The sequence below is a fragment of the Peromyscus californicus genome, unplaced genomic scaffold, assembly GCF_007827085.1.
Source record: "Peromyscus californicus insignis strain IS unplaced genomic scaffold, ASM782708v3 Scaffold_12__1_contigs__length_115047231, whole genome shotgun sequence".
Taxonomy (NCBI): Eukaryota; Metazoa; Chordata; class Mammalia; order Rodentia; family Cricetidae; genus Peromyscus; species Peromyscus californicus.
Genome location: NW_026294413.1, coordinates 6095309 through 6113048, shown reverse-complemented (window position 1 = coordinate 6113048; position 17740 = coordinate 6095309). Strand labels below are relative to the sequence as shown.

Sequence of the window (17740 nt, the reverse complement as noted above, 5' to 3'; positions counted from 1 at the left end):
GACCACTGGTACTCTGGACTCTTTCAGAGGTATCCATCTCACTCAAAAACAGAGAAGCAAAGGCTTCACCTACACGTATCACAATACTGAAATCATACGCGTTGTTTGGGCTCCCACCCAACTTTCCTAAAGTCCCTGTCATGGATCGTACAGAGGGCAGGGGACTCAAGACACAGATTTGGGCGGTCATCTGTCAACTAGGGCCAAAGCGAAGAACTGAAAAGGTGTCAGAGGAGGCAACAAGTGAAGGGGGGGGTACTTATTATGTCCATGTACTTACATGAGGATGTACACATGACTGAATGGGTATACATGTGCTGTGAGTGTAGACATGAAAGGGATGGAAACCAAAGCAGAGAGTCAGAATCTCAAAGATGACCTGAAGAAGTAATACTCATTTCAGAGTCTGACGTGCTCTCTGACACGAGTATGAGATAGAATGGGAAACTGAAACAGAGAGACAGAGGTCAGTTTCACACTGAAGAATGTAGGTCAGTTCCAAACACTTCAACATTTCCCTGTTTCCGTAAGACTGCTTACTTGTCTCAGCAGTCTATGGCTTAGAATGAAAACTTCCGCTGTCTGTTTTGCTTCTACTACAAAGCACAATGGGCAGGAGGAGAAACAGACCAGCCCCAAAGGAAGGAAAGCAGCCCTTCTCTTGAAAACACTTCCGTAGGTTACAATGGCACGAGACTGCCCGCCGGAGGAGGACCTTGCATTCCTTGAGAACACTCCGACAGTGGGAAGACTGACTCCTTGAGAACCCACAGAACCCTTCGCCCATGTCTGTCCTTATTTCTCCCTGTACTTTCCGGTTACTTCCCATCAGCACCCACACATACTAATTCCTGTATACGATCATCTTCTCTTGTCTCACATTTCAATCGAGGTGAAGTCTCAGGTCCCTTGCCGTCCTTCCCAGCACACACTGATAACATGTATACCCGTTCGTTAAGAGCATTTCCTCACTGACTCCCAACTTAGCTACTCAAACTGACCTGTTGTCTTAGGAGTTCTTTGAAGCTGCTGTGTCAAGGCCAACTACTATGTGGCAACGCTAAATTCGCCATCTGCACCCCACTCTTTGCTTCTGGAACATTTGATAGATCTGACCACTGCCACCTTCTAGGAACACTTTTCCCCTTGCTGTTCACAACAGGACACTCCCTAGGTCACCCCATGGTACTTCCTACCTGCCTTTCTTGAGGAACAATGTTGGGAGGCCTAGTATTGGCCTTGGGTCTTCTGACCTCTAACCAAATGGCTTCAGCCAGGCCAGTCTTCCAGTGACTTCCAGATCCCTCTACCCTGGGCCTCCATCTGCAAACATCAGCTGTGACTTGCCTGTCTCTTGTATGTGTGATGTAAATGTATGCATGGCTAACACAAACTCTCCTGTCTCCACTTTCTTTTAAATTCTTCCCGCCACTAACCCTCTATCACAAAAAAAATTCATCTAAACAAGAGTAGGTCTTTGTTTTATCTCTCGCTTTCACCCTAAGTCATAGCTCTGTAGTCTCTGTGTCCAACCCATGCTCTTTCTATCTCCCTCTGCCCTGGAACTGTCCCAGTCTAGGCTTCCTTGACTCACTTGGACTTCTAGGCACCTCCTCATTCTTCTATCAGCTTCCACTCTGGCCCTTGCAGACTATCATCTGCAGCTAGAATGTTCTCTTTAAGGTACAAATTACATCATCATTCTCCACGAAAACGTCACCCCGTGGCTCCCCATTGTACTCACCCATAGGCCAGGGCCTTCATCACCACCTGAGATCAGTCCCCCAACCCTCGGGCCTTCCCACACACCACTCCTCCAGTCTCCTTTCTGTCCTCTCCCCTGCCCTCACTATCAGCAGTCCTTGTACCTGGGATGCTCTAGTCCCTGACTCTCACCAGACTATCACTTCTTCATTACTCTGCTCTCCAGGCAGACACAGCCTCCTCAGAGAGGCCTTCAAAGGTCACCTGGGATGATTCTCCCTGTCTTTGTCCTTCACAGCTTTTGACATTTTCTTTGCATTTGGCACTTGGAAACTATTGCATTGGTTTAAGCGTCTCTTAAGCCAAGCAAGACTTGAAGTGGGACTTCTGCAGCCTGCTCAGGGCTGTGTGCTCAGCAGTCAGGGTACCATGAATATACACAGAAGGGTTCAACATCTACTCACTGGATAAGCACAGCCCATAAGGCTTCCTTTCAAGAGGACTGAGAAATGCACCGGAGCACGTCTCATTGAGAAAGGAAAAAGGGAGCAGAAAGAAAATAACTCCGATACAGACAGAGTTCATGCCTTACCAAGGTGAGACTCGGAAGTGTGGCGGCGTTGAATGTGGCTTTGCAGGAAAGCTTGGTTCATAAAGGCCTTGTCACAGAAATGGCACTGAAAAGAAAGCGACAGATTCAAGTGTCTACAGTGAGTTTCCCATCTACTTGAAGTACAAACTGGGGATCTGAAGCATCTTCCTAAAAGATGCAGATGTCGGCTGGTGATAGTAGTTCGAAGGGCAAACGTACGGTAGGAATGCCCTTCTGGAGACAAGTCAGTGAAACGTATCCTTTGACAGCTGGAGTATCCCTTCTGGTAACTTCTGGAAATGATGTTTCTATACATCGGTTTCCATCTTAATACCACCAATTTGTTCATGGCAGGAGGAGAGACGGTAGCAGAACCAGTCCTGCTAAAACCTCGATGTAGGATTTCCAGCTTCCCAGTAGTGTGAAAATACATTTCCGTTACTTAAGCCATCTAATTGATGGTATTTGTTATGGCAGACCTAGTAGCTAATATAGGTGAATACACATATGTGTATGTGCTTGAGTGTGAAGTGTTTTAAAGCTAAAAAACATTCTCTTACGACTATACACACCCATAAAAACTTTCAAAGGTGTACGGCATACAACGAACACACAGGAGAATACAAGGACACAAGGATTTCCTCTGGAAATGGATGGAGGGAAAATTCTACTAAAACAAAATAAGGATATGACCTCTGAGAGTTGGTCATATTCCAGGGATGGCCCCACACCCAAGAATATGTGGATAGCACAAACCGGACTCCATAGCTTTTGTCATTTTACAGAGAACATGAAGTAGGGTGGCGGTAGATCTGGTAGGAGCTGGGAGAGGTAAATATGATAAAAAATGCTATGAAGTTCTCAAAGTTAGTAAAATTTTATATGAAAACAATGGAAAATATACCTTTTTTTTAATCTTAAAGTTTCCCCAAAATAGAGGATGGAAATACACAGCAGAACCCTAGCACACACTACGCTGTCAGCTACACTGTTCAATGTGCTCTTTCTATGCTCCTTACTAGTCAGTCCATTGCTCATTCTTACTGATTTTTCTGTTAAAATCTTCCAAATATGGATATTCAGCATATGGTTCTTTTGATTTTTCTGTACACTATAAGTTTTACATAAAACATATTGAGACAAAAGACAGCATTGCCATTATAACCCTTTTGTAGATTTTGGCTGCATACAACACATGTCACACCCACACTCTCAATGGGAAAAAGACTTCAAGAAGTGGACATCCTTAAATATTTAATTTTTACTACATGGTTACTGTGATTTCTTGAATCAAAAGGAAATGGAGACAGAGAAGTGATATAGGAATGAGATTAGGATTTCTGAAGATGAACTTGATCACATGGTCTGCCCAATCATTTTGCAAAGAGTCCAGGGCCTCTGGACTTCGTCTGCAGAGGTAAAGGAAAATTAAAATTTGGTAGTCACGTGACTTTTCTCATCTTGTAGTAAATTGGCTCTGGTGTTTTTTTTGTCTGCCACTAGGCTTCCCCACCTCACTCTCAGGTTTTAGCTAAAACAACAAACAACAACTAACTAACTAAATGTTAAGTATGGCCACACAAACCTCATCAACAATGACTACGATGTAGGGGTGATGACCTTTCCATTTCACAGAGCAGACACTAATGTACACAAGAGTTGAGAGATTTGCTAAGGTCTAGCAGTTGAGACAGTAGTAGAGATGTGTTGTGGAATATTCCTTTACACTGTGTGAGGATGTATCACTGTGGTTGGTTTATTAAGAAGCCAAACAGCCAACAGCTAGGCAGGAGGTAGGACTTCTGAACAGAGAGAGCTCTGGGAAGAAGGTGGAGTCACCAGCCAGACGGACAGGATGGGGAGTACGAAGTAAAGGTGACCGAGCCACATAAAATAATTTACATTAAAAGATATGGGTTAATTTAAGTTATAAGAGCTAGTGGGATAAGCCTAAGCTATAGGCCAAGCTTTCATAATTAACAATAAGTTTCCATGTCATTTTTTGTGAGCTAGTGGCCCAGAGAAAAATCCGTTTGGAATTTGAGCCCACATGGTTGCTGTGGGATGGTCTGTATGTCAAATGTGTTGCTCTGATTGGTCAATAAATAAAACACTGATTGGCCAGTGGCCAGGCAGGAAGTATAGGCAGGACTAACAGAGAGGAGAACTGAGAGAACAGGAAGGCAGAGGGAGACACTGCCAGCCGCCGCCATGACAAGCCGCATGTGAAGATGCCGGTAAGCCACGAGCCACGTGACAAGGTATAGATTTATAGAAATGGGTTAATTTAAGATGTAAGAACTAGATAGCTAGAAGCCTGAGCCATTAGGCCAAACAGTTTAAATAATATAAGCATCTGTGTGTTGATTTTATAAGTGGGCTGTAGGACTGCCGGGGCTTGGCGGGACCCGGAGAGAAAACTCTCCAGCTACACACAGTTCCTAGAGAGCTTCCCTATTACTGTTCTCTGTGGAAGTAGAAGCATGTGACCTGATTCCGCAGCATGACTAGGATGCAGTCACACATTTTTCAATTTATATCAGTCTGCCAGTCAAGCCAGAAGAAAGAGGCCACAGGACGGAATATATCCATCAGTAGATAAATGATTCACACACTCTTGTCTCTTTTAGTCCTGACAGCACCCTTCTAAGTCATAGAATTTCTTATAATCTGAAAATGCAAACAGGTCCTCAACAAATTTATCTTAGACTGAAGGTAGGGTAGAATGTGAGAGAAAGAGAGAGCGGGGAGGGAGGAAGAGGGGAGAGACAGAGAGAGACACAGAGAGAAAACCAGTCCACCTGGAGCTAAGTTTCCTTTTGAAGCCTGAGGACAGACAGACTCATTTAACTCACATTTTCCAGCAGAATACTGATTCTGTTGACTCCTCCCCCAAACCACCAGCATCAAAAAGGTGTGGCTATTCCCTAACAAGGGAGTTGCTCATTCCATACCTCTGGAATCAGAACCTCCAAAGCATCACAATCCTGGTGGGTCAGGGAAGGCCTTGAGGAGTGCTTGGCCATGAAAAGACATCTCTAAATTTAAAAAAAAAAAATAAGTGTGTGCGTGTGTGTGCACACGTGTATGCTATAAAGGTGGCTCAGTAGTTAAAAGCACTGGCTGTTCTTATAAAGGACTCAAGTTTAATGCCCAGCACCCACATGGCAGCTCACAACCGTAACTCCAATTCCAGGAGATGTGACTTCCCTCTTCTGGCCTGTACAGGTACTGTATGTGGTTCATGGACATACATGCAGGCAAAAGGCCCACGCACAAAAAATCAAAAAAAAAGTTTTTAAGAACGTGTGTGTGTGTGTGTGTGTGTGTGTGTGTGTGTGTGTGTGTGTCGGGGGAGGGATCCCAGAAACCCACAAAACAATACAGTATGTTACCAGTGCTCTTGGTTACCTATTAGAACATGACTCAAAGACCTACACTTTGATTACAGGACATGAGTAAACCAAGCTGGTACTAATCTGGAAGTTTCTTCCCTACTGACTGGCTTTCACGGTGCCGTAAGGGGCTATGAAGGCTGCTGAGGGAGAAAAGTCATCAACAGTGTTACCCAGCTGTAAGTCATAATGATAATCACCCTGACAAGATGTGCCAATTAGTGCAATCATGGCATGAAAGATATGGGGTAACCACAGCTCAGGAAACATCATGGAAGAGACGGCAGAAAGATTGTAAAAGCCAGATATGAGGAAGATTCCTTAGAAACAATGTCTCCCAGACATGATGAGGCCACTCATGAACTCCCAACAGCCATGGCTGCCAGCACAAGACCAGCACAAGATCAAGCCAGTCAGCATTGCAGTTTGGTAAGGAACAGGCTCCTGAACACTAGCTGAGAAGCTGTGACAGTTTCCTTCTGTGGTGTAGTTTGCCCATGCTCCAGTAGAGGGCTCCCTACACACAGGACAAAACCCTAAATTGGATTATTTTTCTGGCAATAGATTAATTAAATTTAACTAATTGATTAAAACGCCCAACTGTATCCTACAGTCAAATGACTAAACAAAATCAAATCTCTTCCTCTAAATTGTTTTACTGACCAAATATAACCTACAGTTTCAACAATTTTGCTACTCACTCTCCATTCACGCTGTGGTCTTTGGGCACCTGACTCGCCCTGCGGCTTTCCCAGCTGAGCCCTGGCCTTCTTTACCTCCACCCGTCACTGAGGTCCTAACGTGGTCTAAGGATTTACAAACAGATAACAGGAAGCATAACTCATCACCAGAGAGTCGCCCGCGTGTCCACCGAGCCCTCACCCACGCTTCCCCCCTAACAGGCAGCTGCTACTCATGTCCCCGCTCTCCAGGGAGGAACTCCAGGTTAGAGATGAAGTGACTTGTAATTACACTCAAACCCGTGCGGTCTAACTGTGACACTGTCATCCTGAAGTCTTCATAAGCAACGGTGTGCTTAACAGGACAGAGCACCTGCACACCTAAGTAGGAAAAGATGATGTAGTCACTTCTGCCTTACTGTCCCACACCCAACACAGCCAGCACTGGCATTCAGAGTCTGCCAAGTGCTAAGAGACGAAAGGTGTCATTGGTTTAATAAAGTCCTTCGCTTTATCTATGTACACAGCATTCATATTTCATTTGTTAGTTTTCAGCTACACCCCCCATTCATGATTCATGTTTGAAAAGCTTCACTAACAATTATTTCTAAGGTGGTTGAGAGAATGAAAGATATAACTTTTTGCTAGATGTATTAATAATTAATAATTACTACCCAAACTAGAGAACGATACACTTACTTTAAATGTTTAAGAAGAACTGATTCCATTCATTGTACAAAAAAAGTAATTGTAGCATTATTTCTAGGTATGTAATTTTTGAACAGCATTTGTAAAACAAGTCCCTGAGGACATCAAGTGTCATTTGAAGAGAGTGCCTCCAGGTGGTCTACCCAAGGCCACTCACTCCCTGGTCTCCCTCACAGCATTCTTTACCAACTGCTCTGCAAGCTGAAATACACTTCTCTCAGGATTTCTGTAAGATGTGTCTTACACACTATGAATTGCATCACTTCTCTGCTCTAGACCATGTCTGCCACACTGCAGCCTGCTCAGGTCCCCTATTCTGAAGACCACCTGAAGCCACTTAAGGAGTATCCAAATGTGTGAGAAGTAAATTAATTCTGTCAGCCTGTTGTTTACTATTTTTTAATCAGAGTTGGTCCTTCTTTCAATTAAGCACAAATTGAGCCTAATCTGAAAATCTCAAATCCCAAATGCTCCAAAGCCTTGACATCTCCCCCCAAGTATAAAATTCCATACCCAACTCCATGTGATGGGTCTCAGTCAAAACATAGGCAAGCCAAAAATATTATATAAAACCAACTCCAGGCCATCACTCTAAGTGGTATTTAAAATATCAATTAAATTTAAATTTAGATTTGTGTCTCATAGGCTGGAGAGCCTTTACTGTTCTTGCAGAGGACCCAGGTTAAAGTCTCAGCATCCGTATCAGGTGGCTCACCTGACACTCTCTGGCCTCCCTGGGCAACCTGCACGTGATCATGCAGGCTCAGACACAGGCACAGACGACACATAAATATTTAGATTTGAGTACCAACCCCAAGAAACCTCACTAGATGAATGCAAATATTCCAAACTCCAAAACATATCTGGTCCTAAGCATTTCAAAACAGAGATGCTCAACCTGTACACTGATTTCAACATTGCAATATGTATCCTGGGTTCAATGTCTAATTCAAACAGACAGATTATGATTAAGTTCAAAAGGTGCTGAATTCTTTAAGTGCTAACTACATCTAACTACATTTAACTACATTCTTTAAATGGTAACTACACACATTAAATCTTCGGGAGTCTGTAACTCACTGTGAGATGGTTCCTATGTTGGAACAAAACAAGGGTAGAGGAGAAGTGTGGACCCATAGAGAAGTGTGGCAAACGTAGGTCATAGGGTCTGGGTGATGGGTCCATTAAGGTTCTCGGTTCTACTTTAGCGCGTCTCTGTTATTTGGAAAACACTTCAAATTAAGGGGGGGGGGTTGTTTCACATATTGAATCATATTCCAGGTCATCTGGGGGCCAACCTCAATAGCAATTTGTACACAACTGATTTTTTTTTCACAACATCTGTTACAAGGAGGAAACAGGTTCAACAACCAACATTTGGGTAACTTCATAAGCCCTGCAGACAACAGTAGATAATTACCAATTCCTTTGGTGGCTGCAGAAAGAAGGCAATGGAACACTTTCTCTGTTGATTAAAATGAGTGTTTTCTCTGAGGAACAAATCTCTGGGAAGAACGGAAAGGCTAGTTCTCCTAAAGAGAACTGGCCCGGCACAGTGTCCCACCTGGTAATAGCTGGCTTTGGCCTCTATCATCAGTTGCTGCGTGGACAGCATCTTCTTCCTGCGTTTACACTCGTCCTTCAGAAGCTTGATCTCGCTAGCCTGTTTGTTGAGCAGCTGCTTGCTCTGCTCGTAGTCGATCAGGCTCAGGCGCAGCCTCTCCTCCACCAGGCTTAGCTGCGAGGTGAGGAACTCCTGCGAATGCATTAGGTATTCGATGGTGAGCTGCGCCAGGCGGATCAGCTTCAGCAGCACTGGGTCTACCCCCGACTGGCAGTGTGGGCACTTCTCGTCCTCCAGCTTGCAGAAGGTGATGTTCATGATGTTCTCCTGCAGCGTCAGGACGTCCACAGCGCCGGCCACCTTGTCCACGTCGATGGCGCTCAGCCGCCTCCAGTCCACGCTCTCCAGGCGCGGTCGGAACTGGAAGAAGGGCAGGGGGCCCGAGGCCGCTCTGGGGGGGACAAAGGCCATGGGGGCCGCGCCTGCGGCAGAGGCGTCGGGCCCCTCGGGGCTGTTGGCCAGAGGGTAATAGACGTGCTTCTGGAAGGGCTGCGGAGGAAGAGAGAGCGCGGCGGGAGGCGGGAGAGCTCAGAGTCCCAGCGAACCCCAGCGTCCCCGCCCTGCATCCCGGACAGGCACCTCAGGCCTCGTGCATCTTACCATGCTTGCAAGCCAGTCCGCCGCCTAGGCTTGCGCTGGAGGGGCGGGGCAGTGTAGTCTACCTGGTCCGGGCCGCCTCGGGGCCGCCGCCGCCACACCCCTCGTGAGCCGGTGATGGCCCAGACCCCCGCTGCGGCGGCGGCGGCGGCCTAAGATCTAGGCGTCCAGGACGTTGCTATGGCAGCGCCCAGCCCCGACCTGGAGCACAGGGCGTGTCCGCCCACGCGCGTTCAGCATGCGCCCAGGTACCTGCGGGACCAGAAGGACGAGAGAAGACCTCTTGGACCAGCTGGAGACCCACACTCCTCATCCACCCGGAGCGGGCATCTCTTGTCGGCCACCTCCCCTGACACCACCCTCCCTGGTCTCAAAAGATTACGGCCCAGAAAGCCTCTGAAACATGCGAGGGGTCATGTCTCCAGGATCTTCACTCCAGCTGTGGCCTTCTAACTATCCACCCCGACGCTAGCGTTAGGTTTTGAGGTGAGACATACACATTTGTCTTTATCTTTTCCACACATATGGGAAATGTGTAGCAACAGAAGTATAAAGTTAATTGAGAGCGTAAGAGCAGGAGGAAAATCTGGGGCAGGACGTACTGCATGTTGACTGCGGTGTTAAATATCTGGATGTATACGTTTGCCAATTTTAGCGGAATTGTACGTTTAAAAAAATTAAAATTAAAATTAAAAGGAGTGTGTTTTTTGTATTACACCCCAGCAGAGTTAAACCTATCAGCCTTTTCAAATTAGTCTTACAATTCAACATACTTTTTAAAGGGATTGTTCTTCCTCTGAGGATTGGCAGCTTAACTTTGACATCTTGTTAAAACACAAACCAAGTAACTAGCCCAGGATACGCACTAGTTTGTCATTCCAAAAGCATTTCTCAAAATGTTGAAGTTAAAAATGGATGGGAACTTCAACCGTCAGCGTTCTACCGAGTTTACCAGGTACAGTTATTTACCTTACAAATTTGTGTCGGTGCTGCATTCTTTAAAAATCTAGCAGTGACCTGCAGACCCCAGGCCTCTCATTGTGGGGGTCCTCTGGAGGCTGCCAGTGGTTAACACCTCGGAGATCAAGGAGCTGAGGAAAAGCCAGGCATTCCTCAATCCACCAGGGAGGCCCTGCTTGGACCAACCAGCAGGAAATGTTTTTTCTTTCCTAACAACCAAATACGTGAATAGAAGAAAGGAAAATACAATTCACAGTAACTAACTTGAAGTTAAGATGTAACAACTATTATGAGCACTTTCCCTATAAGTAAAACCATAGGAAAGTGTCCAGGAAATAAAACATCCACTTACTTCATATAAGCCATGCACTCAGAAGATTCTGGAGCTATATGAAAAACGGATTTTACTGCAACCTAGCATAAAAGCCCCAAGCACACAAACAGCTTAAAGACTGAGTCTGCCACGTCCTTGATGCCTGACCCAGAACACATCTGCTCACCCTGGCCCTCAGTTTCCCCATCTGTTGAAGCTGGGGATACCGACCTGGCAGGTTTGTGGATTCTGGGCTCCATCCACTGGGCTGGCGGGATCAGCAGGAACAGGAGAGGTGTGCTGCTCACCGCTGTATTTCCAGCACCTCGTGCAGCAAGAAAAAGGAAAGGTCATTTGGAATGTGCTAGGATTTAAAATTAAAAAAAAAAAAAGCAAAAAAACAAAAACAAACAACAAAAAACCCGACTGAGTGAGTTAGGTGCTTCTCTTAGGAGATAATGCCTCCAGGCCCATATCCCTCCCATTTTCTTTGCCTTTGGCCGGTTAAAGGGATGAACCCTTGCTCTGTTCCAAAGACCCGCTAGCTGAACGCGGGGGAGGCTAGCGCGCTCCCCCTGCACACCCAGCACGGACGCGCGCCGGCCAGGCTACCGTCTTGGCGGTCACCACAGGAGCGTAGGGTATCTGTGGTTAGCCATCCTCACCCCCTGGGTCGAATCTCGACCACAAGATGGCCGGAACAGGAAGGCAGGGGGCATACTTTCCTGTTCCCCCTGCTCCCCATCCCAGGCTGGCTTCCCGACCCTGTGCGGCGACTACTGCGCTGGGCACACCGCATTGTGCGGCAGGCCTGATGAACCCGAGAAGACAAAGGTTCGGGAAGCCGAATCCTAGAAAGCAAAAGATGGTTGGGGGGCCGCGGCGGATCTGCAGCGCTGCGGATCTCAGCAGGCAGAGTGGGGAAGAAGGCCCGACTTAGCCCGCAGAGAGGCGAGATGCTCTGTGCTGTAGAAGCCCGCGGGCGCCTGGAGCATCCCAGACCTCGGCTCACCCCAGCTGCGCGCTCCTGGGCCAAAAGCCGGGCGCTGCAAGCCACGAGGCGTCACCGGGGCCTCGGATCCCGGGATTGCTGTTGGCGCAGAGGCGGGGCTCGCGGAGGGCGAGGAGCAACCGAGCAGGGAGAGGCAGGCCGGCGTCTTCTTCCAGGGTGCAAGATGAAGCGTGTCTTGTCTGGGCAAGTTGTGACGAGGCGGGTAGCCTGGCGTCGCTCCTAGTCCTCCCAGGCTCCGGGCCGTGGGTGGCTAAGGCTGCCCCACCCCCCTCCCGCCCCCTCCCCTGCACGGTCTTCTGGTGGCTTCTTCTCTCCGCTACCCGGCTCCTCTGGCAGCTGGGCGGGACCGTCCGTGCCTAGACCGCAGCGCTAAAATGTGCTCCTCCAATCCTGCAGCGGCTGCAGACACGTGATGCGACGCTGAGCTCCGTTGCTGGCTCTGGGTGCTAGCCCGGGAAGACTTTTCAAAAAGAATCCAAATTCACTTCTGCCTGACAGCTAATTCTCTCTCTCAGCTCGCTGCTTCCTCTGAAGGGCCAGTGTCTTAGAAAATTCATTTTAACTGCAAATATATGCCGATGAAAGAGACAAACCTTCAAGAGTCTAATGAAGGATGTGCTCTAGAGCCAAGAGAAGGGTGAATATTCCTTAAACCCGAAGTTGGAACCGTGATCCTGCAAAGAGGAGAGGAGGGATCTGCATATGCTCGCATAGCGCTATTCATTCATGAGGAACGTTGGATTCTATAACTAACAAGATTACAGAGCAGAGTGACGGCAGGAACTGGGATTTAACACACTGGATGGAAGATCGCATTATTTCTTAAATCTATCCTACACGTGGACTTTCAGTTAATTGAGATAAAACTAATACAATTTGAGGAATCTGAAGCAATTACAAATGTGGAAGATATTAGTACAAAATAATGTGCTGGTTAGTTTTTATCAACTTGACATTAACTATAGTCACCTGGGAAGACGGAACCTCAATTAAAAAATTGGCTCCATCAGATTGGCCTGAAGGCATGTTTGGGGGCATTTTCTGTATTACTGTTTGATACTGAGGGTGGTTCCACTCTTAGGCAGATGAGACTGAGTTGTCAGAATAAAAAAGGAAACCGAGCAAGCAAGTCAGTAAGCAGAGCTCCAGCATGGTCTCTGCTTCCGCTTCTGGGTCTGCCCCAGGCTCCTTAAGCTCCCACCCTGGCTTCCCTTGACCACGACTGCGTTTGAACTAAGCCCTTTCCTTCCCAAGTTTGTTTTGGTCATGGCAATTATCACAGCAACAAGAAAGTAAGTACATGTTGTGTAACGGTTTCCCCTGAGAATGAAATATTCCAACCTGCAGGGAAACTGTCAGCAGGAAGTTAAACAACTCAAGATAGCTGCAGGAAGTTCCTGAAACGGACCAGACCCATTAGGCTCCCCTCTGCCAGAGTACGCGATCAAAGCTGAGAGTCCCTCTCAGACTCAGTGAAGCTGAGCAGCAAAGAAGGCACTGAGACCAGACCAGCTGCCTGGGAGAAGCAGAAACCAGCCGAGCTTCCCGGAAGAGGCTGAGAACAGTCACTTGGAAAGGACAGTCTCTAACCTCACGAGCTGCCTGCAGGCTGTGCAGTGTGCTCCAGGGTTCCAGTAAGCCCTCACCCATGCTGGGGTGGGCCTTGGTGATGCAGCTGACTCAGCCGTTTCTGCTCCTGTAAGTGACCTCAGTAAAACTCATTGGTTCACCAAGTTGGATTTTTGTGGTATCTATACGTTTGTCTGTTGTGGGATTCTGATCTGGGGCGAATAGACGTGTGTTGCATCTCCTCAGGGAAAGTTTTGTCACACAATGCCAGGACATCTATCAAAATTATTTTAAAATTAACTGTCCAAATAAACATATTAAAGGAGAATTTCAAAGTGGATAGCTGTTATATATAAGAAATATCCATTATATGTTATCTATAATAATTCTACTTTAGCTAGACATGATGGTGCACAATTTTAATCCCAGCACCCAGGATACAGAGGCAGGAGGATCTCTGTGAGTTCAAGGTCAGCCTAGTCTACATCCATTTTTACAGTATTGGTTTTGCTTATCTTTCTTAGGAATTGAGTGTTCTGAAATAACAGAGCAAGCTTAGACTATTCAAGTACAATAGGTTTTCTTTCTCAGCATTAGCTGGTGGGTAAGAAGTATTTAAAATGACTGGCGTTTTGAACTCAGCACTCAAGTAAACTTTAGAGCAGAGGTTCTCAACCTTCCTTCGCTGTGACCCTTTAATAGAGTTCCTCATGTTGTAGTGACCCCCGACCATAAAGTTATTTTCATTGTTACTTCATAACTGCAATTTTGCTGCTGTTATTAATTGTAAATCTCTATGTTTTCTGTGAAAGGGTCACTTGACACCCTCAAAGAGGTTGCGATTCACTTGTTGAGAAGCATTGTCGTGTAGCTAGAGTTTTCCCCAGTCCTGCTTGGCCCACGGTCAGGACAAATCTCTCTCACCTGCCAGGCCCACAGCTGCTCAGACCCAAATAAACACACACAGAGACTTATATTTCTTATTAACTGTATGGCCGTGGCAGGCTTCTTGCTAACTGTTCTTATACCTTAAATCAACCCATTTCTATTAATCTATAAGTTGCCACGTGCCTTGTGGCTTACTAGTACCTTACATCTTGCTTTTCATGGCAGCAGCTGGCAGTGTCTCTCTGCCTCAGCCTTCCACTTCCTACAATTCTTTTCTCTCTTTGTCCTGCCTATACTTCCTGCCTGGTTACTGGCCAATCAGTGTTTTATTTATTAACCAATCAGAGCAACACATTTGCCATACAGAACATCCCACAGCAATTGTCATAGTGAGTTCCAGGATAGTCAGGGCTGCATAGTGAGACTCTTTCTCAAAGAAAGAAAAGTCCACTTTAAGTATAAAGATTATGTAGATTAAATGTGTCAGTGTTATCAGTCATCCTAGGTTAAGGTATAGGGCTGTTTTGTTTTGAGACAGGGTCTCACGTATGCCAGGCTGACCTCAAACTCGCTGGCATGTGCCACCATCCAGTCTATGTGGTGCCGGGTACTGAAGCCAAGACATTCCACCAACTATTTCCTTTGTCCAGGAGTTAGGGTTCCTGAGGGAAATCACGATGATGCAGGTAATACCAAACCAGTTTTTACTGGAGTTTATGCTCTAACACAGTGCCTGGGGAAGGCTTCATAGGTAGGCTGGCAGAGAATATGGCAGACTGTAGCCACATGTGGATGTTGCTTGCCACTCAGATGTCTGTTTTCTGATTGTAGCTTGTGTTTGTGTCTGACAATGACTCTAGGTTCTGGCTCTCTGTACTAGCTTTCCAAAGGATGGTGAGCGTCACTGTACCCCAGAAAAGTTAAACCGCCTTCAAATTTGGCCACTGTGCACATATGGGTTTGCAGGAAAGTCTCCCACAAATCAGAAGGAAGTTAGTGGTTATCTAGTGAGTGTGACCTCCTAAAGCAGTGACATCAAGAAAGACAACTCCGTGGCCCATCTGGACCTCCCTACTCCCTCTCAAGGGGGTGAGGCTTAAGTCATAGGGGACATTGTTTCAAAGTTTTGCTTAAAAATCATTTAGAGTGTGTGTGTGTGTGTGTGTGTGTGTGTGTGTGTGTGTGTGTGTGTGTGTGTGTGTTTACACTTGTGCTCATGTGTGTGATGTGTGAATGAGTGTGGGCACTTGTGCTTGTATATGTGATACGTGTGTGAATATAGGCAATTGTGTGCCACAGCTGGTGTGTGGAAGTCAGAGGACAGTTTTTGGAATTTTTCTCCTTCTGCTATGGGCATGAGTCCCCAGGGCTGAACTTACCAGGCTTTGCCCAGGAAGCATCTTTTCATACAGAACCATACTGCTGGTCTCATGGGGGTCATTTAAAAAATCATTTAAAATTTTTATTTATATGTCTGTGTTTGTATGCATGCCACATATGTTCAGGTGCCTGCAGAGGCTAGAAAGGGGAGCATTGGATCTGCTGGAGCTGGAGTTACAAGTAGTCGTGAGTCATACAATGTGGGTGCTGAGAACTGAACTCAGGTCCTCTGGAAGCAAATGTTGTTAACCAGTGAGCCATCTTTCTAGCTCCAAGATATTTTGTAAGGATATAAATTAGCAAGTTCCTACATCTTCTTTGAGTTACTAACTCTTCGATACCCTATCTAACCAAGCTAGAGGTGTATTCCGGTTGCCATAGCAACACTGGGGCTTGTTTCTTGAGAGGGGAATTGTTGGTTCTCCCTTGCAAAATTGGCAAACTTTCCTTTGCTCCAGAAGGCAGAGTGAGGATAAAATCTGTACTAGTGTGAGCACTTCAACCCCTTCAGTGAGCTGCTATCATGCTTTCTCTGGGCTGCTGGTAGACTTTATAAATAGAGATGTGCCCTTACCTGGAATCTCGATATAGAAGAGCTGAATTTGAGGGAAAAAGAAAAAAGCAGTGCAGTCGGTGTCCAGGTGATGCTGATGTCCAGATGATGCTGACGCCAGGGGCCTGGGGGCCACATTTTAAGAAGCACTGAGCTAAGAGGTCTCATCATCTTAGGCATTGCCATTTCTTCTGGTCAGTTCTCCAAACTCTGTAGGAAAGATGGGAAGATTGTGAGCCGAAGTCACAAGTCAGTTTCTGCATTAACTATTCTATGTCCTTAGTCTTAGAGCTTAAATGGAAATTGGTTTATCCATCAAAGTTACAGAAAGAATCAGATGCTACTGAGGTGAATTTTTGACATTTGATCACTGGTATCATACAAAATTTCTAAGCATTTTTGGATCCGTTTACATGTCAATGGGAACAACTGCTTAGTTCCCAGAGGCCCAGCTTTAGGCATTGAACCCATCCTGTCTTAATATTAATAGAAGTCTCCTATTCTTTTGTCTCCATGTGGGTTTATTGAGGGGTAGGAGGAAGCGTTAACCAAAATGAAGTGATCAGGAAGACATTGCATTAAACTTACGATCTTACAACGCAAAAAAATAACAACATAAACATCAAGCAGGGGAGCCTAGCCAGCATCTCAGCCCCGATAACCACATCCATGGACTCAGGAGCAGGGGTAGGGGTCGGGATGTGAAGGACTGCCACTTCTCATTCTGTGTGTTCTTGTTGGCTACAGTGCCATGGACAGGTCCTTCCAGCACAAGACTTTTGTTACCAACCACCACCAGCATGAGGTCCATCAGGAGCATTACACCAGGCAGATCTGTCCATTGTTTTTCACAGGAATCTGAACCTTGGGCAGAAGTTCAAAGGATGAAAGGTATATCTGTCAGGGCTGGAGAGATGGTTCAGCAGTTAAGAGCACTGACTATTCTTCCAGAGGACCTGGGTTCAATTCCCAGCACCCACATTGCAGCTCACAACTGTCTGTAATTCCAGTTCCAGGGGACCTGACACCCTCCCACAGATGTACATGAAAGCAGAACATCAATGCACATAAAATAAAAGTGAAATATATATGTAGTCCTCAACTGTTTCCCCACACCACTATTTCCCTAAGGATGTTTATTCTCAGGCGTCAGTCTTATTAGCTAAGCTTGATGCCTGGGTTCTTTTAGTTTACATATTATTGCTATTAATTTGTAATATGAATCTTTTGTGCTCCCAAGAACTTGACAAAAATCATTCCACTGGGAAAAGTAGTGTAACAGCTTGAGAAATTGGATTTTTCAATGGCCTGTACTTCCTTTCTTCTGTAATGGAACATACTGCTGTGGATATCGCTCTGTATAAATAAAACACTGATTGACCAGTAGTCAGACAGGAAGTATAGGCAGGACTAACAGAGAGGAGAATAGAGGGAACAGGAAGGCAGAGAAAGAAACTGCAGCTGCCAGGACAAGGAAGATGTAAGGTACCAGTAAGCCACGAGCCACGTGGCAAAGCATAGATTAATAGAAATGGGCTGAATATAAGAGTAAGAGCTAGACAATGACAGGCCTGAGCTAATGGCCAAGCAGTTTAAGTAATATAAGTGTCTGTGTGTTTACTTTATAAATGGCCTAAGGGACTGCCAGGGCTTGGCAGGACCCGGAGAGAAAACTCTCCAGCAACAACATACACTTTAAATTGTTTTTTGATTTGTGTCCATTTTCAATCTTGTATTTAAAACATTAAGGCAGAGAATTACAGAT

The 17740-nt window shown here is 46.0% G+C and overlaps 1 protein-coding gene across 5 annotated transcripts in view; it reads right to left on the bottom strand.

Annotated features, from left to right (window-relative positions):
- The window catches only part of Dzip1 (DAZ interacting zinc finger protein 1), a 52486-nt gene extending 40610 nt beyond the window's left edge, over positions 1-11876 (bottom strand). The window contains exons 1-6 of one of the 5 annotated variants that reach the window (XM_052732470.1): positions 11586-11876; positions 10805-10898; positions 10270-10469; positions 9304-9552; positions 8644-9192; positions 2297-2381 (exon numbers count right to left, since the gene is read on the bottom strand). In XM_052732470.1, the coding sequence (XP_052588430.1) occupies positions 2297-2381; positions 8644-9192; positions 9304-9306 (637 nt within the window). In that variant the 5' untranslated portion in view covers positions 9307-9552; positions 10270-10469; positions 10805-10898; positions 11586-11876. The other 4 variants (XM_052732468.1, XM_052732469.1, XM_052732472.1 and 1 more) reach the window with 4 other exon arrangements.
- Positions 11877-17740: the final 5864 nt, after the last annotated feature.